This window comes from Phragmites australis, chromosome 19 (assembly GCF_958298935.1).
Source record: "Phragmites australis chromosome 19, lpPhrAust1.1, whole genome shotgun sequence".
Taxonomy (NCBI): Eukaryota; Viridiplantae; Streptophyta; class Magnoliopsida; order Poales; family Poaceae; genus Phragmites; species Phragmites australis.
This window is the reverse complement of record NC_084939.1, coordinates 10,016,106-10,038,775: the sequence shown is the minus strand read 5'-3', so window position 1 is coordinate 10,038,775 and position 22,670 is coordinate 10,016,106. Positions and strand designations below refer to the sequence as shown.

The window sequence follows — 22,670 nt, the reverse complement described above, 5'->3', positions numbered from 1 at the left end:
ATAACAGTATACTCGTATAGCCCATATCGAGTACTGAAGGCAGTCTTTGGTACATCTGACGGTTGAATCTTCAGCTGATAGTATCCTGATCTTAGATCAATCTTGGAGAACACTCGGGCTCCTCTCATCTGATCAAACAAATCCTCAATCCGGGGCAACGGATACTTGTTCTTAATGGTTACCTCATTAAGTGCCCTGTAATCTACACACATCCTTCGGCTACCATCCTTCTTATCTACGAAAAGAACTGGGGCTCCCCAAGGTGATGCACTGGGTCTAATAAAACCTTTGCTTAACTGCTCTTGAATTTGCTTCTTTAACTCAACTAGGTCGTTAGCCGACATCCTATATGGCCTTTTTGCTATAGGGGCCGTACCAGGTACCAACTCAATGACAAACTCAACTTCTCGATCAGGTGGCATACCTGGCAATTCATCGGGGAAGACATTGGGAAACTCACAAACTATCTTGATCTGCTCAATGGTTGTTCCTTCAAGTGAATTGAGAGATCGATCCTCTGCTGCTGGTTCCGTGGCTACGAACTCCACCTTGGTACCTTCTCCATTGGTTAGGTGAACTGCCCTTCTAGCACATTCTATAACTCCGTTGAACTTGGCTAACCAATCCATTCCAAGGATTACATCTATGCCATTGGTTTCCAAAACTATAAGGTTCGCGCGGAATTCTACCCCCCTTATGCTAAGCCTCATCCTAAGACATATATACTTTGCCTTCAAATTCCCTCCAGGCGAGCTAATAAACATATTATTCTTCATCATAACCATAGGCAATCCATGTTTTGCAACATACTGAATGGTGATAAAAGAATACGAAGCTCCAGAATCAAACAAAACAGATGCAGGTCAGGAGTTAACGAGGAACATACCGTACACCACATCTTGAGCATCAATAGCCTCTTCTGCTGTGACATGGTTGACTTTCCCATGAACATAGTTTTGTTGTCCACGATTATTCTGGCTGGGGTTCTGACATCCATTGCGTGACTGGGCTGGAGCTGGAGTTGTCCTTGGTGTGTTGTTGGTCCGGGTCAGATCTTGCATCTTTTTAGGGCATTTATTCACATAGTGCCCTTCTTCTCCACAATAGAAACATCCTTTGTTCGAGCCTGGAGTTGCTGGATTGTTCTTGGTTTGAGGAGTGGCTGGTGGGGTTGATCGGGGCGTCTGATAGTTGGAGCGCTGAACAGAGTTTTGCGACTGAGTCCGGTACTGAACGTTGGAACGAAACATAGGGCCTTGCGGAGACATTTGTGTAGCTCCACGGGATCATGTGTTGCCTCCTTGTCCCTGGAATGACATCTTCCTCTTCTTCTCTTCCAACTGGCGGCCCTTGTGCTCAACCATTAGGGCTTTGTTTACCAATGCTTGGAAATTGGGAAACTCCTGGGGAAGCAAAGCATATTCTATGGCGTCATTCAGGCCTTCCAGAAAATGTTCCTGTTTCTTCTCCTCTGTGTCCATTTCATTGGGTGCATATCTAGACAGCTGAGTAAACTTGGTTAGGTACTCCCTCACAATCATGGGTCCTTGCTTCAAGTTCATGAACTCCTTCTTTAGATGTACATCTCCAGAGGACAGGTAATGGGTGCGGAAACTAGCTTTAAACTCCATCCATGTGATAGATGCAGGGTTTTCATGTGCAGCGCAGTATGCTTCCCACCAGTCTAGGGCTTGACCAGTGAGTTGATGTGAGGCATAGAGAACCATCTCCCTATCATTGCACTGAGCAATGTGTAGCTTCCTATCTATATCCTTTAGCCAATCATCTGCATCCATTGGTTCCACTGCACGACTGAAGACTGGGGGTTGAGTTTGTTTGAATTCTCCAAGTCTTGACGGTTGATGCAGTTGAGGAACATGGTTTGGCTGTTGTTGTTGCATATGCACCATAGTTTGAGCTAAAGCTTGCAAGATTTGAGTTTGCATAGCCATCTACTGTTCCAAGGTTGATGGAGGGGGCGGGGGTGGATTCTGGTTGTTGTTGTTCTCCTCTTGAGTGTTAATGCTCCTCCTTGTGTTAACCATCTGGTTAGGGTTGAAGAAAGGAACAGAAGTAGATGAGCAAGTCTGGAGAAGTTTAACTAAAGAAACCCATCTATATTATATTATATAGAAATAAAGATGCGTCTGTGGACAGGTGCCAAAGCATTCCACAGCTCGCATTAGCACTCAAGCAAAAACTCCAACTTGCACACTTAGCACCATAATTAAGCTCACACTAACATTATTAATACCCTTAATGATTACATCGACGCTAGGTTCTAACAAGGATAAGACTACTTATGGAAAGACCACACTACTGGGACTCCTCTCTAGTGCGAGACCTTGAGGGGGAGGAATCAACTGATCCATCTTCAGTGGATAGACAAGTCTTCTTCGTCATCTTCAGATCCTTCTTGATTGGCATCTTGTTCATCCTCAAGGGAAGCAGAGACGAAGGCAAGGTGCTGGCGAACTTCTCCCAACTCCCATAAAGCACAGTTGAGCTCATCCTCCAAGGCCATAGTAAGGGAAACTTGCTCTCGTAGCTTGGGGTTTTCTCCAAAGGAGCTCTTTACGAACGGTTCGTTACTTCCATGAGTTCTGCGGGGACAGTATGCATAGGGAGAGTTGTCCATCTTGCTGTTGTATTGATCACGAACACGGGATATGACTTGACGAGCTGCATCTCGAACTCCAGCGGTGAAGGTTGCTCTTGGGACCATTGCTGAGTGAATGCCCACCACTCTTCGAGCTTCCATACCCTCATCTTGACTTCGCTTGTAATCATAAATAGTGACTTCAACCTTCCATTCCACATATCCAGGGTATTGTTTCTGCACTCTCCTGTAGACCGGCTTTTGAGTATGTCCAAGTCCAGAAAGTATCCCCCAAAGAAGGCGCGGAAGATGTCCAGCATGGAGGCCATCACTTTCAAAAACGTCAGGAACGGGATCCATATTCCGGAAGGTGGGGTCATCAATCTCCTCTTCAGTTGGCACACGTGGTAGAATGGGTGGACGTCCTCCGGTTGACTTGCAGGCAGTAAGTAGCTGGCGAACCATCTAAAAGGAAGAGATGGGATATAAGAAATAGTCTTATGGATAGCAAGAGACAAGTTTGAGAACTATGGAAAGGCTTGGATAGGATTAGACGACTAGGTAATTCCTTAGGACGACCATTCTAGCTAGGCTTACGATCCTACAGTCAGTATGGCTCTGATACCACCTCTGTCACATCCGGTTTTAACTGCCAAAATCAAGTGCGGCTTAAGTGTGCCCAGGAAGTTTAACACACATAAGGACATCATAGGTGAAGTAACAAAAGCAATACTTAATTTAATTAAATGTTCACTTCTTACAATAAAAGACTTCACCTAAGCAACCTCAAAAATTAACCTAAACGACATCATCTAAACAACGGCAGCGGGACGAAAGCATTGGCGACCAATACTCCACAGGCACCGACTGGAAGGCACCGACTGGGTGAGCACATAATGTACTCAGCAAGTGTGGGAAAATAATGACATGCAGGCTTATATCAAGAATAGGCTGACACAAGGTATTATTTACGTAAATGCGAGTAATGAAAACACATTTGGACTCAAAAGCATTAGACAAGTATTAAATTAATGTAACCCAACAATCCATCATCTAGCATACAAGGTTCCCCACCCTGCATACCACAACCGTCTAGTACTCCCTATACTAAGACCAAAACCACACCATCGAGTACTCCCTGTACCAGAATCAAAACCATCCACCCTCTAATCATGTGAGGATCCAAGTCTCTTATATCCGTGAGCACGGCTGTTATAACAGTTTTACACTCTGCAGAGGTTGTCCAGCTTTACTCCCGAGTCAGTGAATTTCATGTTGCCGTGTTTGCAAGACACTTAACACAAGCCAGTGGTGTGCCACCAAGAATCACTGGATGACACTTTCAACAAACCAGAGACTAATCCAGTGTGTGTCTGCCCACTAGATTTCACCGCCAGGCTTTACGCAAGCAAAGCTCCTACCCAGAAGCCCCCTTTTGTGCTGACCCAACGCACACTAGACAGACTCTAATCAGTATGTCATGCCTTACCCATATCAGCCTCGTGATTGGTACGTTACTTCTTCGGTTGTCGCTCCACGAACCGGTCCTTACTTAGGTTACTTGAGCAAACACTAATCCAACGTCATAACCATGACAACTATCACCAACATCCCTATGCTCAAGACCTAAGGTTCCATGTTGCTAAATCATCATCATATTAAACCATCATTACTGCATATGTTCATTAGTCAAAATTATGACACTTCCCAATATCCCAAAAGCAAGGCTAAGCAGTCTACCCATAAAAGACTCCTAACCATAAACCATCTAGGTTCCAAGGGATGATAAGGTAATATCTAGGGAAAACCCTAACATAGGTGACTACCCATCATATTAACAGATATTACATTCAATTTTGTAAAACAAAATATTTTAAAATATAGGTTCAATATGATCAAGGACACTTGCCTTCTCCTTACTGCTGCTTAGTGTATTCTTTCTCCTGGTCTTGATGTTCTTCAAATTGATCCGGGACGTTATCGGCTAATCGCACAATCACCGGCAAACAAACAAACAAGATACACTAACAACAGAGCACAAAACAAAATAACAACAAGATAAAAAAAAAACTAGCTAAAAAGAAATAACGCTGAAAAACGAATCCATCGGCGCAAGAATCGCTTAAATCGGAGCTACGAAGAAAAAGTTAGGGCTAAAACAAGTCTAGGGTTAAATCTGGAAAAAGAAAAGGGCTTATATTGAATTAACAGAAAGTTTAGGGACCTTTTTGTAAAATAGAGAGACCTAAATGTAATTATGAAATAGTATAGGGACCTAACTGCAAAAAGATAGGGCTCTTTTTGTTATTTCAGAAAAGTTCAGGGGCTAAATTGCAAAATTACCAATTAAAGGAATTATCAGATTTATTTTTATACTGAAAAAGGCTTGAATTACTGACTGGGTAGCTCTGGCTGATGTGGCTTGGTGACAGGGGTAACACATCAACAGAGAGGTTGAGGTGGCGGCTGAGGTGGCTGGATGACATGGCATGGCTGCTGACTCGGTTAAGTGGCAACACGTGGCAGCTTCTGGTTGGCTGACCGAAGAGGTAAGAACAGATCCAATCTAGGCCGTGGGCTTCGGATCCGACGATTGGGAAGGGTTTGGGCGGTCGGAGAGGAACGGGATGGCAGCGACCGAAGGAAAGCGGAGACAAGCGCTAACCTCGTCACCGGCCTCGGATCACGATGACAAGCAGCGGAACACAACGAGAAGGGGACGGTGAGCTAGTTTTGGGGCTTACCGAAGGCGGCGCGGCACGGGAAGGTGGTCGGCGACGGAAGGGGGCGACGGCTGCTTCGGGATCTTGTCGGAGAAGGCTCTCCGGCGGCGCAGAGACCAAAGCGACGACGGGAAAAGCTTCTGTGGTGGCAGGCACTCGTGATCGTGGGCTCGGCATGCATTGCGAGGTTCTGTAATGGCGCGGCGGTGAGCTCGATCGAAGCGGCGGCGATGGCAGCTCGGCAAGTGCTGAATTCGGCGTCTAAGGCTCGGGTTTTGGCGATTTTTGGTTGAGATGTGTTTGGGGAGGGAGGCTCTACTTATATAGGCAGCTCGGGATGTCCAGGGCGACAGCGCAGCGAGATCAACTCGGACACGGCGGCAGAGAGTTGTATCCGAGCTCGATTCCGCGAATTCCTTAGAGATAAGGCCGGCTAAAGATAGAGGAGATCTCGGGGATTTGATTTGACGGCTTTCTAGAAGTTCTCGGGTTCGGGTTGTGGTCGGATTCGAACGGGAGACGGCGGCCGGCGCATTCCCGTGACTGAGTCAGAGTCCAACCGAGGAAGAAGAAGGGCCTTACATGCGGGACCCGCATGTCGGTGGCTCGGTGAAGCGGCTTGGCGCGTGGCTGGCACGCGGAGATGGGCTGAGGCAGGAAGGAGGCCCGGGTGGGAGAGGAGGTCGGGCGGCGGCTGGGCCGAGGCCGAGAAGGAGCTGGGCCGAAAAAGGAAAAAGCAGCCCGCGAAGAGTTTTAATCTTTTTCTTTTTTCTTTAAATTCAAAATTCAAAATCCAGACAAAAACTCTTCAAATAAATTCATCAAAAATCAAATAAAAATACTATTGGCCTAATTCAACATGAATGCAAAATAATCACTTATATCCTATGTCATTTATATCTTCTTTCATATAAAATAGGATTTTCTCTCTTTTAAAATATTTAAACTCATTTTGAACTTAGCAAATTTTGAGACATTTTAGAAATGGATAAATTAGGGTGTTACATCCAACTGATAGGCCACCTCTCAACACCGAGTAAGAATTTGTAATGGCCCTACATATCAAGGCGCTAGCTTGCCTCGGACTTGGAATCGGCGAACACCTTTGAGAGGCGAAACCTTGAGATACACATGATCTCCAACAGCAAACTCAAGGTCTCGACGATGGTGATCTGCATAGCTTTTCTGCCGTGACTGAGCGATGAGAAGACTCTTGCGGATATTCAAAACACGGTCCTCCACCTTCTTGACCAAATCCGGACATAGGAAAGCCTGTTCACTGGATTCGGACCAATTTAGTGGCGTTCGATATCTCCGGCCATAAAGAGCTTCAAACAACGGCCTGGAAGCTATTGTTCTAAGAGAATTCCGCGAATGGAAGGCATATGTCCCACTTCTTCCCATAAGTGAGAACACAAGCTCTGAGAATATCTTCTAGAATCTGGTTCACTCTCTCCGTCTGACTATCCGTCTGAGGGTGATACGCTGTACTGTGGAAGAGTTCGGCCTCCATAGCTTATTGGAAGCTCCTCCAGAAATGAGAGGTGAACTGCGTGCCTCGATCAAAAACGATCTTCTTCGGAACTCCGTGAAGGCACACAATTTGGGTGAGATATAACTCTGCATATTGCTTTGCATTGTACTGGACTTTGACAGTCAAGAAATTAGTGGACTTAGTGAGCCAGTCCACAATCACCTATATGGAGTCATAACCATTCGAGGTCTTCAGCAAGCCGGTAATGAAATCCATGTCGATCTCCTCCCACTTCCAGGAAGGAATGGGCAAAGGCTGGAGTGTACCAGTGGGCCTGAGATGCTCGGCCTTCACCCGCCGGCAGACATCACACTCAGGCACATACCGAGAAATTTCTCGCTTCATGCGAGTCCACCAGAAGTGGGGCTTTAAGTCTTGATACATCTTCATGCTGCCAGGATGAATAGATAGAAACGAGTCATGAGCCTCATCAAGAATCTTCTTCCTCAAAGCCTCAACCTTCGGAACCACGAGACGGTTCCCAAACCACAGAATGCCCTGCTCATCTTTAGAAAAACATAAGGCCTGACCCATCTTCATCTTCTCTTGGATTCGGGCCATGCCTTTGTCATCCTTCTGAGCTGCCTTGATCTCATCCAAAAGAGTGGGTTTGATCTCCAGGTTGGCAATGAATCCATTCGTGACCATCTCGAGCCCAAGCCAGCAGAACTCATCACACAGTGAGGAATCCCCAGGCGAGACTATAAGACAATGGCAATGAGCTCTCCGACTCAAAGCATCAGCGACCACATTTGCCTTACCGGGGTGGTAGTGCACCTCGAACTCATAATCTTTGATCAGCTCGAACCACCTTCGCTGCCTCATATTCAAGTCTGCCTGCGTGAAGATGTACTTGAAGCTTTTGTGATCTGTGTAAATCTGACACAAATTACCCATCAAGTAGTGGCGCCAGATCTTCAGAGCATGCACGAGAGCAGCAAGCTCCAAATCACGAGTTGGATAATTCTCCTCATGGCACTTCAACTGATGGGATGCATAGGCAACGACCTGGCCCTCTTGCATCAGAACACACCCGAGGCCTATGCCGGACGCATCGCAATACACATCAAAACCCCTGCTCACGTATGGTTGGGCGAGCACTGGAGCGGTCATGAGCAACCTCTTCAAAGTCTGGAAAGTGGACTCACATGCTTCTGACCACTCGAATACGTTGCCTTGCTTCAACAACTCAATCATTGGCTTGGCAACCTTGGAGAAGTTCTCGACGAACCGGCGGTAATAACCTGTGAGTCTGAGAAAACTTCGTATATTAGTGCCACTCTGGGGATGAACCCAATCTAGCACATCCTGCACCTTGCTCGGGTCAACTGCAACCCCGTGCTCTGACAGAACATGACTCAGAAAAGCCACCTCCCTGAGACAGAACTCACACTTGCTGAACTTGGCGTATAGCTGATGATCTCTGAGTCTGCCAAGAACAACACGAAGGTGCTCAACATGCTCTTCATCTGTCTTAGAGTATATGAGAATGTCGTTGATCAAAACCATGAAAAACTTATCCAATTCCTACATGAACACCGTGTTCATCAAATACATGAAAAATGCCGGCGCATTCGTCAATCCGAAGGACATGACGGTGAATTCATATAGCCCATAGCGGGTCGAGAAAGCCGTCTTTGGGATATCTTCTGGCCAGACCTTAATCTGATGATAGCCCAGTCTCAAGTCAATCTTCGAGAAGACTCAGGCACCAGTTAGCTGATCGAACAAGATGTCAATCCTAGGGACAGGATACTTGTTCTTCACTGTGACTTTATTCAGCGGACGGTAATCAACACACATCCGTAGAGTGTCATCCTTCTTCTTCACAAAGAGTGCCGAACATCCCCAGGGTGAGGAGCTCAGATGAATGAATCCCTTGGATAGCAATTCCTGAAGTTGCTTCTTCAGCTCAACTAGCTCAACTGGCGACATCTTGTAAGATTTCTTGGAAATTGGAACCGCTCCAAGCATGAGATCAATTGAGAACTCAACTACTCGGTCGGGCGACATTCCTGGCAATTCATCCAAGAAGACATCCGGGAATTCCCACACCACAGGAATACTCATCATGTCTACGGTGGGAACAGCCTTCAAGGCGAAGAGACAAGATTTGACACCCTCTAGCTTCAATTGAATTTGGATGCCAGATAGTCCATTTAGAGTAATTGTCCGCTGGTCACAATCTAACACGACCTTGTTCTTGAAGAGCCAGTTCATCCCCAATATGATGTCCATTCCTTTCAAGTTCATCACTAGCAGATTTGCCCCGAAAGACATCTCATTGATGATCACTGAGGCGTTGGACACGCATTGCTTAACAAGGACCTTGACTCCTGGTGCATCTATGAGGTAAGGCGTGGGGGTGGTGCTAATTGTCAACCTATGACGCCAAACATAACTTGCCGCTATGAAGCAATGAGAAACTCCAGAATCAAAAAGGACAATTGTAGGTGCAACGACAGAGTTAGAATGCATATGCAACGTATCCATCAGGATGGTGTCACCCTCCTGAACGTCCTTAGCGGTGGTGTGGCGTGCTCGACCACTCTTGGGAACGTGGGTTACCTGGGAGGACTGAAGCGCCGGCTGAGCTGGTGGTGACCTGGAAGCGGCCACCCTGGCTCCTGGCCTCGGATACGGGCAATCCCGCGCGTAGTGTCCGACACGGCTGCAGTTGTAACAAGGGCCACCGGAGCCACCGGTCACACTGCTCTACGAACCGGCCAGTCATGGAGGCTGTCCCTGTGGATCAGAGAAAGCTAGCCGCTGCACGAGCCACATCAGGTGCGGAGCACCCGATGCGGGCACACGAGATGATGGAGGTAGACTCTCCGTGCGTGCGTGCTGCGAGCTCCCACCCACAGAAGACGAGGAACCCCTCTTGCGCTTCTTCTCCTCCTGGTGGTTCTTAAGCTTGAACTCCACCGTGAGGGACGTGCTCACCAACTTGTTGAAGTCGATGAACTCGTGTGCGGACAGCCGGTCCTACATCTTTGAGTTGAGGCCATTAACGAAGCGGTGTTGCTTCCACTCATCAACGCTGACCTCCTCGGGAGCGTAATGAGCAAGGTGATTGAACACTTGCACGTACTCCATCACGATTTGGCCTCCTTGCTTGAGGTCCTCGAACTCCCTCCTCTTGATCTCCATAAGGCCACTCGGGATATGAAACTCATAGAATACCTGGCAGAACTCTGTCGAAGACACTCGGTGAGTGGCATGATGCATGGCCAAAAAGTTCAACCACCACATGCCCGTTGGTCCCTGAAGCTGATGCACAGCATAAAGCGCCTTCTCGTGATCCTCACATCTGAGTTGAGCAAGCTTCTGCTCGATTGTCCGGAGCCGGTGATCAGCATCCAGAGGATCCTCAGCTCGTGTGAAGGTTGGCGGCTGAGTCCGTAGGAAATCTGAGAAGTCATCTCGGCGCCCAGCTCCACCCCCTCCATGAGGTGCCGTGTTGCGCACGAGAGGCTCAAGAAGCACCTGGTTCGTCAGGTAGTTCTGCTGAATTCTCAGGAGCACTTCCGCCATTGTTGGTGGTGGGGGAGGATTATTCTCATTCGATCCTTCGGGCTCATCCATATCACGATGAGTTCTAACAATTCTATAACGATAAAACAAAAAGGGAAATGTCAAAACTCCACCTAGAGGCAATAATACTAGTCAGTTACTAAACACAAGTGATGCACGTTAAGGCATCACACATTTTCAGAAAAACACAAGTTCAAAAAGTGCGGAGGTTCCGCAAAAATGGCCGAAGTATCCGCACTTATGCGGAACATCCGCAAAAATCTCCGGAACATCCGCACTTTTACGGAACATCCACAAAAATGTGTGGAAGGTCCGCAGTTTTGATAGAAACTCTGACTAGTCATTAACAAGGAAAAAAATGCATGCATGCAAACTGCTGCAAATGATGATATGCTCGAATCCTATCTACCGTTTCTTTCTCATGCACTTCTCTCCACAACAAACATCGAAACTCACAAGCAGTCATACTTAGGGGCATAATATTGCATTTTCATACATATTGATCATGAGGAGGGATAAGCAAAACTTAGTGAGTTATTTAAGTGAAGTTGACCACTTACTAAACAACGTTCTAAATTATGTTTAGGATACTTAATTAAACCAAGCTCTGATGCACACTTTGAGGAACCGTCCAAACAGTATTCTAATTAATCATTAAGTCGATCATTTACTTAATCACGACTTCAACGATTAATTAGAATACCGCTCTGGTAGTCCCGGCATGTGTTTTGTGCCCAGGATCAGAACACATGCCTTACCAACATATAGCATCACAACAAAGCTTAAGAAAGAGCGAGTAATTAAATATTATATTACAAGTCTTTAAACAATCAGTTGTTTTCACAATTTACATCAAAAGGAAACAACCACTACACAGCAGAAGAAAACTATACAACAAAAGGATATGAAGCCACATGACCTTAGGCTCCATACCAAAACAATGAGTTCAGAGTAGAGTGTGCTACTCCTGCTCGCTACCCTGATCGGTAGGCACAAAGCAGCCGAACACCATCTCTTCCTCGCCGACCTGTGAACCTGCATCACCTTAAGGGCAGCACCCTGAGTACGAAGGTACTTGCAAGTCTTACACAATATAGAGCACATATACATAACTCGACTCTAAGGATCATGCATTAGCTAGTAGCAAGGCTTAAACATGGTTAAGTTAATTAAGCGGTAAGCATCCTAGACATGGGTGTGAGCAACTAACTTAACCAACTTATATGAAACTACCTTGTCATAACCAACAAATGAGCATATGTAAATGTAACAACCAGTATATCAATGTGAACAAGTGCCAACTCGAACCACCAACCATCAACCTCATGTCATCATCCACAAACCACAACCAGAACTCTACGATCGGGTGCAGATGAATCAATAGCATGCTCATGACCGAGAGCGCGGTAGTTCAAACCGTTTATACACCCTGCATGGGGATACTCCTGGACCCACACGACATGAGGACCATTTGGCTTGTGCCACCAGCCAAAGTGCACACAAGGGGGGTACTCCTGACAACCTTTCCCAACCAGTCCCAACCGTGTGGGGCATGCATCGCTCGGTGCGGCGATACTAGAACTACTCCCGGAGCAAACTAGTACCGCTAACAAGCCCGCCCGCTCACACCGTCGATGTTCACGCCCACAAAGCCACAGCTGCGAAGGTATTCGGCTCGCCTTAGCATTAGATCGGCATGTGGTGAGTAAGGTAAGTGCTAAAGCCAACAATCCCGACGATCGGCTTTAAACGATGCAAGCGGTCTATGGTGCTCGGGTTTCCTCTCCCAACCTGCCCCCTGGACTTTCCACCGAGGCAGATGACACCCCTAACACCGTCCACAACTCGTCTCATACTCACCACTCACCAACCATACCATCACCAACAACATGTAATTGTAAACAGTAGTAGATCCTATTCTTGCGAACAACAGAGAACAACGTCATTCGACTTCTACCGAAATACCTAAGCATTGCTAACCATAGCGAAGACCTTTAGACATCGACATCACCTCTAGGCTTCAAGGAACACACATGAACTCGTGACCAAGGTAGAAGAATGCAATGGCATAGGTTCTACCCAAGGGTACCAGACACATGCATACATAACTAAGCATAGATAACACTTTAAACTTTCAAGTTAACATGATGCAATATGATAGATGCTTGCCTTGCTGCCCTGGATCGGAAAGGTGGGGCGCGTCGGGATCGAACTCGGCCTCCGGGATCGTCGGATCGGCGTTCTGTAAAAAAAATAATGCATGCAATGCCATGAGTATGGATGAAATGCAACAATGCATGCCATAATATGCGCAAAACATGAATTATCCAAGTGGTTTCATAATTTTCGGAGATGGTTTTGATTATCGGTGATTTAAACAAGCGGAAACATATTTAATTAACTCGTCAATTATAAAAAGTATTTTATGGGGTTCCAACACTTTTAAAACATAGTTCATACACATAAAAAGCTAACGCAACTGGTCTCACGTCGTTTGGAGTTCGGATGGATTAATTATAAATTTTACAAGCCCCAGCTCGCTTGATGAATAGTAACTACGGAACCTCCGCACTTTTCCGGACTATCCGCACATTTTCGCGGATACTCCACACTACGGAACCTCCGAAAAATTGTCCGGAGGTTCCGAACTTTCCAGAACTTCCTATATTTGGGGCAAGACTTTACCAAATTGATTTGCAATCTTCTCCAACCAAAAAGGGGGATATGTTTGGGAGAGTTTAGAGAGTCTAAAACTCACTTAACCACCTAGCAACTCAATTCCTAAATCAAATCTCATCTAGAATCATCTCTTTTCTTCTCAACCTCAAGAACACTAGATTTCTCAAAAAGCAATCCAAAACCCAAATCGACCATCCAAATGCAAGTTCATGCCATGGGAAGCCTAGGAGACTCACCACGGATGCTTTTGCCCCGCTTTGCGATCTTCAGGAAGAAGCGAAACGCTCGGGATGAAGAAGAACTCCGGTGTTCCAAGTGTTTCAACCTAGAACACCTAAAACGATCAAAACTGGCTCGAATCCTTCGGAAAAATGAAAATAAATTGGACGGATGAGTAGCTCTCGAGCGTGTGGTCGCGTGGGTACCACATACGCACCTCGGCTTCACTTGTAGTAGTAGGAACCAAGGGGAAAAAGGAGAGCTAGAGAGAGAGAGGTGGGAGAGTGATAGTGGGGGCTCCTATGTGGTGTGACCGGTTGGGGAGAGAGAGGAGCATGTGGGAGTGAGGGAGGAAAGAGAGAGGGCGGGCTGCCCCTTTTAAGTGAGAGAGAGATATTTGCACTCAAATGGGCCCACATGCAAGTAACCAAATCCAATTTTGCTTCTGATTCTTTTATCTCTCTCAATTCTTTTCTCCCACCTCATTAATCAAAATCGAGGTGCGGTACAGCTCCAAAAACACATGAAATTTTTATGTTGTGATTTAAATCCTTAGGAAATCCTCATCGCGAATTCACAATCAAATTTCAATCTAGACATCGAAAGCGATCCAGATTCAAATATGAAGCTAATGATGCATGTTCAATATTAAACACGTAAATTTCAAAATTTGGAGCGTGACATGTACACATCTACTAAATTTGTAGTCATGATTCCATACTTAGCCCCATTGGTGTCGTAGAGTAGAGCCCACTTCTCGTTCGTCTCATTCTCAATCCGCTCGTTGAATGACCTTGGATGACCCAATCCTCCTCATTGTTTCTTCATGGTCCATTGATAGGACTTCAAGAGCAACTGTTTTGTCCTCCAGTCCCCTCACTGACCTCCGTGCATGCTCTTGTGTTTTTTTATTTGTTAACCCATCTGGTGTCTTTCATAGGGCATCAATTTCCATTGATATTTCTAATAACACAACCTCTAAAACATGTTTTGATGAGGACATCCTAACCATCCGTAACCCGAGTGCATCGGTTACGCCGGCTGTGTCACTTACACCATCGGTTACGCCACAAGTTACACCAAGTCCAACTAAGGTTACACTTCAAGAGACAAGTGCAACACCGGTTACACCAAGAAAAGCCATGGATACACGCGCTCAAGCCTATGAAGGACCCATTACACGCAGCCGTGCAAAGTTACTCCAACAAGAGATGCATACTTTCCTCTCTCGGTTACACCTTGATATTGATGAGAATTATATACTGCCTAAATCGTGTACTCTTATGTTACTTAGGTTTATACAAGAGGCGACAATGTCGAGTTACATCGAGGACGCTGAGGGTTACGCCAAGAACACCAAGGCGGCTGCTCCCGAGGAGAATGGGTTACGCGCCAAGACCCAGTGTTACACAGCAACTGCTCCAACTTCCAAGGCAAAACTGTACCATCTCGGGAAGAGACGGGGGTCATAATATACATGGTTGGAAAGTGCTTCAAGTCTAGTTTCCAACGCAACTGACGGCACGTCATTTGGACTTCCGAGCTAGGAGTAATGGCCATTTTCGTGAAGACTGCGCAGAAGACCCCGAGACGCGCGGGAATTAAAGACCATCTCGGGAGTGCTTCACCTGTTGGCCTTCCACCTTCCCAACGTGGAGACTTCAGTTCATACTTATCTTAGAGACTTGTTACTAAGTATAAATACCCCTATGTACTGCTGCAAAAGACAATTAATTTTTATCATTTTGAATAAACACATAACCTGTATGGTTTTGCAGCCGAGCTGCTGAGTGCCTTGCACACCCTTGTTCTTCCTGGACTTGTGAAGAGATCCCTCTGGGGTCCTCTACTTCGTGCTCTACGATTTCCAGTACGGCTGCACCGTTTTGTGTGGATTAGTCCCGGTTTGTGGTTCTGCGGTCGTTCGGAGATCGAGTCGAAGTCTTCGCGGTTTCGGTGCCTCTCTCCCCGTCGCTTGGTCGCATCCAACCTTGGCAGGTATAAAGCTAGTTATCCTCCGCTGTTCGCAGCAAGTTATCTTGTGATTTCCAACCTACTGTCGTGAAGATCGGGCCACCCCGAGGAGGTTTCCATCGGTATCATGTTGTTGGTGATCTCCGACCCTTATCATGTGGTATCAGAGCTATCGTTGTCACGGTAGGTTTTGTTATCACCTACTTATCTATCTATTCGTTTACCATCTACTACTGCTTTTATCCATCACATATATTTGTTTCGCCATATCCTACAGTCCACTAAAAAGCCACAAAAAAAAATCCTATAGCCATTTTGTGGTACTGTTACTTTGTGTTCGTTTCGTTTATCTTGTTGCTAGTCACCATCTTTGTTCTTCCGCCGTACTCTTGTTTAACTTTTATCCGCACCTCTCATATGTCATCGTGTGTTTGCTGAAAAAAAAATTTGAAAAAAAAAGAGTGTGAAAAAAGTATCAAAAAAAAAGAAGAAGAAAAAAAGAAAAGAAAAAAAAAAGCAAAGAGGGCTGTGGTGCACTGACAGCAGCATTTACACATCATTTGAACGGTTACGCCACTTTGTTACAGTACCATAGCCTCCCTTGAACAGCCACCTATAGCTCCACAAAAAGCCGTAAACCGGACCTCTCGTTTCGTAATCCTTTCGACCGCTTAATCACAGCTGTGTTATACCACTTTGAGCACATTCACGGTCCTTGAGAACGAGCAAGAACTTGGGTAAGCAAGAGGTGAGATTGTGTGTTTCCACAAATTTACCTATTCCACTTTTTCTTGCAACTAGTCTAACATGGCAGGATCCAATTCGAACGTTCATGGTGGGAACCACGGAGATGAAGAACCCCCTGTTGCACGGGCTGAGCTACGCCAAATGACCCACTCGCTCTTGGAGGCGATGGAGAGGATGTTCAACGAACGTCTTCCTGCAGCGGGTGGTCGAGGTCCACAACATCAACATGAAGACAATCACCGTGAAGAATTTGGTGATGAAAATTCTGGTCTTGGTGCTGGATTTCATGGCCGCGACGGCAATGGTCGTGGTGGTCATGGTGGAGGGCGTCGTGCTGATTTTGATCAGCGCGGTGGTGGACGGCGTGCTGAATTTGATTATCAGCGTGTTGGAGGACGTGGACGTGATCGTCGTGTACATTTTGATGATGAAGATGAAGTTCATGATGAGTATGAGGAGGGATTTGATGATAATGAAAATCCTTTTGGTCACCATGGGCATTTTGGACAGCCACATGAACATCGTCGTGGTGCTGGTCATGATGGGGAAAATCATCGTGGTCGTCGCAATAGAGATGATCCGGATAGCATTGCTCGTGTAAAGTTAAGTGTCCCAAAATTTTCAGGGAAAGAAAATGCTGATGCTTATCTTGAATGGGAGGAGCAATGTGATCAGATTTTTAGAGTGCATAATCTTTCTGATCAGAGGCGTGTCAACCTTGCTTCTGTTGAGTTTTCAGGTTACGCTCTCACATGGTGGAACCAAGTTCAAGAAAATCAACATGTGTTGGGACGTGATCATATCAACACATGGGCTGAGATGAAGAGAGTGATGAGAACACGCTTTGTGCCATCAAGCTATCAGCGTGACCTCCGCAATAGGTTACAAATATTGAGACAAGGATCAAAATCTGTTGATGACTACTTCAAGGAGATGGAGTTACTCTTGGTGAGATCTGGAATTAGAGAAGATGAAGAGTCAAAAATGGCAAGATTTTTGAATGGTCTCAATGAAGAAATTTCAGGTTTTGTTGAGATGTTTCCATATCATAATTTGCAAGACCTTGTTGATCAAGCTATGCGCACCGAGAGGAAAATTCAGCAAGAGGGACGAAGAAGGTCTTATGGGAGCCAATCAATTTCAGCCCCATGGCGTCAGCAGCAGCCCGGTACCTCTGTTGGTGGGGGAAGATCACAAGGAGTTGCTGCTAGGCCTTCTCCATCCATTGGTGCTGCAAAGACAACGGTTTCTACTGCTTCTTCACCTACAATTCAGCAAGAACAGCGACGTCCTGCTGCAAGTACAGCAGCCCCTTCTGTTGCATCAGCTGCTGCTTCTTCTTCCCATACCCGAGGCATTGTTTGTCACAAGTGCCAAGGTCGAGGACATGTTGCTGCTCAATGTCCTAGTCGAAGGACCATGATTATGAATGAGCAAGGTGAATGGGAATCTGAAAGCGAACCTGAGGAAGAAGCTCCAATATATGATGAAGAAATTATGCAAGATGAAGGTGATGAAATTCAACCTGATGATGGAGACAATAATTGCTTCATTTCTCGCCGAGTGCTTAGTGTTACTGCTGTCCAAGAAGAGAATAATCAGCGGCACAATCTTTTTCACACCCGGGGCATGATCAAGGACAAGTTGTGTCGAATCATTGTTGACAATGGCAGCTGCAATAATATTGCAAGTCAAGAATTAGTTGAAAGATTGGGACTAAAACAGCGGTGCCACCCTTCTCCATACAAGATGCAATGGTTAAATGATTGTGGTGCGCTGCGTGTAACAAACATTGTGACCGTTCCCTTCTCCATTGGGCGGTACAATGATCATGTGGAGTGTGATGTGGTTCCAATGGAAGCATGCCAATTGCTGTTAGGAAGACCTTGGTTGTATGATCGAGATGCTCAGATTTGCGGACGCGCCAACAAGATTGTTCTCATGTACAAAGGAGAGCGCATCACTTTGCTTCCTTTGTCACCGGAGGAGATTGTGAGAGATGATCTGAAAAGAAAACAGCGAGCGAGCGAGAACCACTTGCGAGTGACCCACAAACATAGTGAAGGAGTGTTTCCAAAGCCAAATAAAACTCCACAGCTGCAAAGAACCGAGCCAAAGGGAAAAGAGGCTTTAGTGATGATGGCTAGGAAGGGGGATTTAAAAGAATTGAGTGAACCCAATGCTGTGTTCTATGTACTCCTGTACAAGGACAATTTTCTTGTCACTAACAACTTACCCTCTACTTTGCCTAGTGCTGTTTTTGATATGTTACAGGAATATGAAGATGTGTTTCCTGAGGAAGTACCACCAGGGCTGCCACCAAAGAGAGGGATTGAACATCAAATCGATCTTGTTCCTGGTGCTCCACTTCCTAACCGTGCACCATATCGCACCAACCCGGAGGAAACAAAAGAAATTCAGCACCAAGTGCAGGAGCTCATCAACAAAGGTTATGTAAAGGAAAGTCTATCACCTTGTGCTGTTCTTGTCCTTTTAGTTCCAAAAAAAGATGGCTCTTGGAGAATGTGTGTTGATTGCCGAGCCATTAATAACATCACCATAAGGTATAGACATCCCATACCTCGACTTGATGATATGCTTGATGAGCTTAGCGGTGCTATCATTTTCACCAAAATTGATTTGAGAAGTGGCTACCACCAAATCCGAATGAGAGAAGGAGATGAATGGAAAACAGCCTTCAAAACCAAGTTTGGGCTGTATGAATGGTTGGTAATGCCATTTGGTTTGACCAATGCACCTAGCACCTTCATGAGATTGATGAATCATGTTCTTAGAACTTTCATTGGCAAGTTTGTTGTTGTTTACTTTGATGATATCTTGATTTACAGCAAGTCTCTTGATGAACATGTTGAACATATAAAATGTGTGCTTGCTGTTTTGAGGAAGGAATGCTTGTATGCTAACCTTGCCAAGTGCACCTTTTGCACCGACAAGGTTGTGTTTCTTGGTTTTGTTGTTTCAGCTCATGGCGTGGAGGTGGATGAGGAGAAGATCAAAGCTGTTCGTGAGTGGAAGCCTCCACAAAATGTGAGCCAAGTGCGAAGCTTCCTTGGACTTGCTGGCTTCTATCGTCGGTTTGTGAAAGATTTCAGTTCTATTGCTGCCCTAATCAACGAGTTGACAAAGAAGGACATTTCATTCCAATGGGGGGAAGCACAAGAGAAGGCATTTGAAGAGCTGAAAAAGAAGTTGACATCAGCCCCACTCCTTGCACTTCCAGATTTTGGTAAGACCTTTGAGATTGAATGTGATGCAAGTGGTGTAGGGATTGGAGGCGTGCTCATGCAAGAAGGAAGACCCATTGCATACTTCAGCGAAAAGCTAAGTGGTCCAACTCTGAATTATTCAGTTTATGATAAAGAACTTTATGCTCTTGTGAGGAGTTTGGAAACTTGGCAACACTATCTATTGCCCAAAGAATTTGTGATACATTCAGACCATGAATCTTTGAAACATTTAAAGGGCCAATTAAAACTGAACAAAAGACATACTAAATGGAGTGAATTCATTGAGTCTTTTTCTTATATTGTCAAATACAAGAAAGGAAAGGAAAATATTGTTGCAGATGCTTTATCTAGACGTCATGCTTTGCTGTCCCAACTTGATGTTAAAATTCTTGGTTTGGAGAACATAAAAGATTTGTATGCTACTGATTCATTCTTTGCTGAACCATTTGCAAAATGTTGTGATGTCAAGGGATGGGAAAAGTTCCATTTACATGATGGATTTTTGTTTCGAGCTAACAAACTTTGCATTCCAGATTGCTCTGTTCGCCTAATGCTTTTGCAGGAAGCTCATGCCGGAGGACTTATGGGCCACTTTGGTGCCAAGAAAACGGAGCAAGTGCTGGCTGATCATTTCTTTTGGCCAAAGATGCGGCGAGATGTGGAGAGACATGTTCTTCGCTGCATAACATGCCACAAAGCTAAGTCACGCTTGAACCCTCATGGTTTATATACCCCTTTGCCTATTCCTAGTATTACATGGGAAGATATTTCTATGGACTTTGTTCTTGGTTTACCTCGAACAAAGAGGGGGAGGGATTCAATCTTTGTTGTGGTTGATCGTTTCAGCAAAATGGCACACTTTATTCCCTGTCATAAGAGCGACGATGCTTCACACATTGCTGAATTGTTTTTTAGGGAAATTGTACGTCTACATGGAGTGCCACGTACCATTGTGTCTGATAGTGACACCAAGTTTTTGAGCTACTTCTGGAAGACCTTGTGGGGAAAACTTGGAACAAGGCTACTGTTCTCTACAACGTGTCATCCTCAAACTGATGGGCAAACCGAAGTTGTGAACCGCACGCTATCAACTTTGTTGCGAGCTGTCCTAAAGAAGAATCTGAAATTGTGGGAAGAAAGCTTGCCTCATGTGGAATTTGCATACAACAGGGCGGTACACTCAACCACAAAATTTTGTCCATTCGAGATTGTCTATGGTTTCAAACCTACTGCTCCCATCGATCTTTTGCCTTTGCCTATGCAGGAACATATGAACTTTGATGCAAGCAAGCGAGCTGAATTTGTAAAGAAACTTCATGATCGAGCAAGAGAAAACATAGAGAAGATGACCAAGCTGTATGAGCAGCGTGCAAACAAAGGGCGCAAGAAGATGTTGTTTGAACCAGGAGACTTGGTTTGGGTGCACCTACGCAAGGACCGCTTTCCTGAACAACGCAAGAGCAAGTTGTAGCCCCGAGCCGATGGTCCATTCAAAGTGCTTCGCAAGATCAATGACAATGCATATGAAATTGATCTTCCAAGTACTTATGGTGTGAGTACAAGTTTCAACGTCGCCGATCTGTCTCCTTTCTTTGGATTGGAAGAGTCGAGGACGACTCCTTTTCAAGAGGGGGAGGATGATGAGGACATCCCAGCCATCCGTAACCTGAGTGCATCGGTTACGCCGGCTGTGTCACTTACACCATCGGTTACGCCACAAGTTACACCAAGTCCAACTAAGGTTACACTTCAAGAGACAAGTGCAACACCGGTTACACCAAGCAAAGCCATGGATACACACGCTCAAGCCTATGAAGGACCCGTTACATGCAGCCGTGCAAAGTTACTCCAACAAGAGGTGCATACTTTCCTCTCTCGGTTACACCTTGATATTGATGAGAATTATATACTGCCTAAATCGTGTACTCTTATGTTACTTAGGTTTACACAAGAGGCGACAATGTCGGGTTACATCGAGGACGCTGAGGGTTACGCCAAGAACACCAAGGCGGCTGCTCCCGAGGAGAATGGGTTACGCGCCAAGACCCAGTGTTACACAGCAACTGCTCCAACTTCCAAGGCAAAACTGTACCATCTCGGGAAGAGACGGGGGTCATAATATACATGGTTGGAAAGTGCTTCAAGTCTAGTTTCCAACGCAACTGACGGCACGTCATTTGGACTTCCGAGCTAGGAGTAATGGCCATTTTTGTGAAGACTGCGCAGAAGACCCCGAGACGCGCGGGAATTAAAGACCATCTCGGGAGTGCTTCACCTGTTGGCCTTCCACCTTCCCAACGTGGAGACTTCAGTTCATACTTATCTTAGAGACTTGTTACTAGTATAAATAACCCTATGTACTGCTGCAAAAGACAATTAATTTTTATCATTTTGAATGAACACATAACCTGTATGGTTTTGCAGCCGAGCTGCTGAGTGCCTTGCACACCCTTATTTTTCCTTGTTCTTCCTGGACTTGTGAAGAGATCCCTCTGGGGTCCTCTACTTCGTGCTCTACGGTTTCCAGTACGGCTGCACCGTTTTGTGTGGATTAGTCCCGGTTTGTGGTTCTACGGTCGTTCGGAGATCGAGTCGAAGTCTTCGCGGTTTCGGTGCCTCTCTCCCCGTCGCTTGGTCGCATCCAACCTTGGCAGGTATAAAGCTAGTTATCCTCCGCTGTTCGCAGCAAGTTATCTTGTGATTTCCAACCTACTGTCGTGAAGATCGGGCCACCCCGAGGAGGTTTCCATCGGTATCTTGCTGTTGGTGATCTCCGACCCTTATCATGTTCATGAGATTCTTGTTCTTGAATTACCGCAGAAGTTTGCACCCAAATACCTCATGCACCACCTACTCTACAAGTCTGTCCACACAGGACCCATGGTGTCATCCTCCGTACCATTTTGTAGTTCCTAAATTGCCTTCAGCATCTAGCATGCCGGTTATGTATAATGTACACGTCTGGTCGAGCACCCACAATTATCATCCTTACATGATACAAGAATCAATACCAACTGTTGGTGTTCTCACTTTCCACAAATGCAAAGGCCAACGGTAACAATTGATTATTTCCATTAACCCCAATAGTAGTAAGTATCTGACCCTTGTACTTATCGATAAGGAAAGTCACGTCAATGCAGAGGATAGGGCAACAATGCTCGAAAGTTTTGATACATTCTCCTAAGGAAAATAAAGTGTCCTTCAGGACAAACTTGCTAGGTTTAGATAGTCATATGTACTTATCAATGTCATAATAAATCCCAGGGTTTGTTCGATCAATGGTCTAAAGTAACCGTGGCAGATTTTCATATGATGTTTCATAGGTCCCAAACCTCATCTCAATTGCCTTCTTCTTCACCCTCTAAGCCTTGTTGTAGATGATAGTGTATTGGTATTGCTTCTCAATTGCT

The 22,670-nt window shown here is 45.6% G+C and overlaps 1 protein-coding gene and 1 pseudogene across 1 annotated transcript; both read left to right on the top strand.

Moving 5' to 3' along the window:
* The window catches only part of LOC133900183 (uncharacterized), a 37,341-nt pseudogene extending 22,578 nt beyond the window's left edge, over positions 1-14,763 (top strand).
* A 1,309-nt stretch (positions 14,764-16,072) lies between these two features.
* On the top strand, positions 16,073-21,379 carry LOC133900182 (uncharacterized). Its single transcript, XM_062341311.1, is given in 5 exon segments — positions 16,073-18,461; positions 18,522-20,091; positions 20,452-20,810; positions 20,865-20,952; positions 21,202-21,379. Coding segments are annotated over 5 exon segments (4,584 nt in total).
* Positions 21,380-22,670: the final 1,291 nt, after the last annotated feature.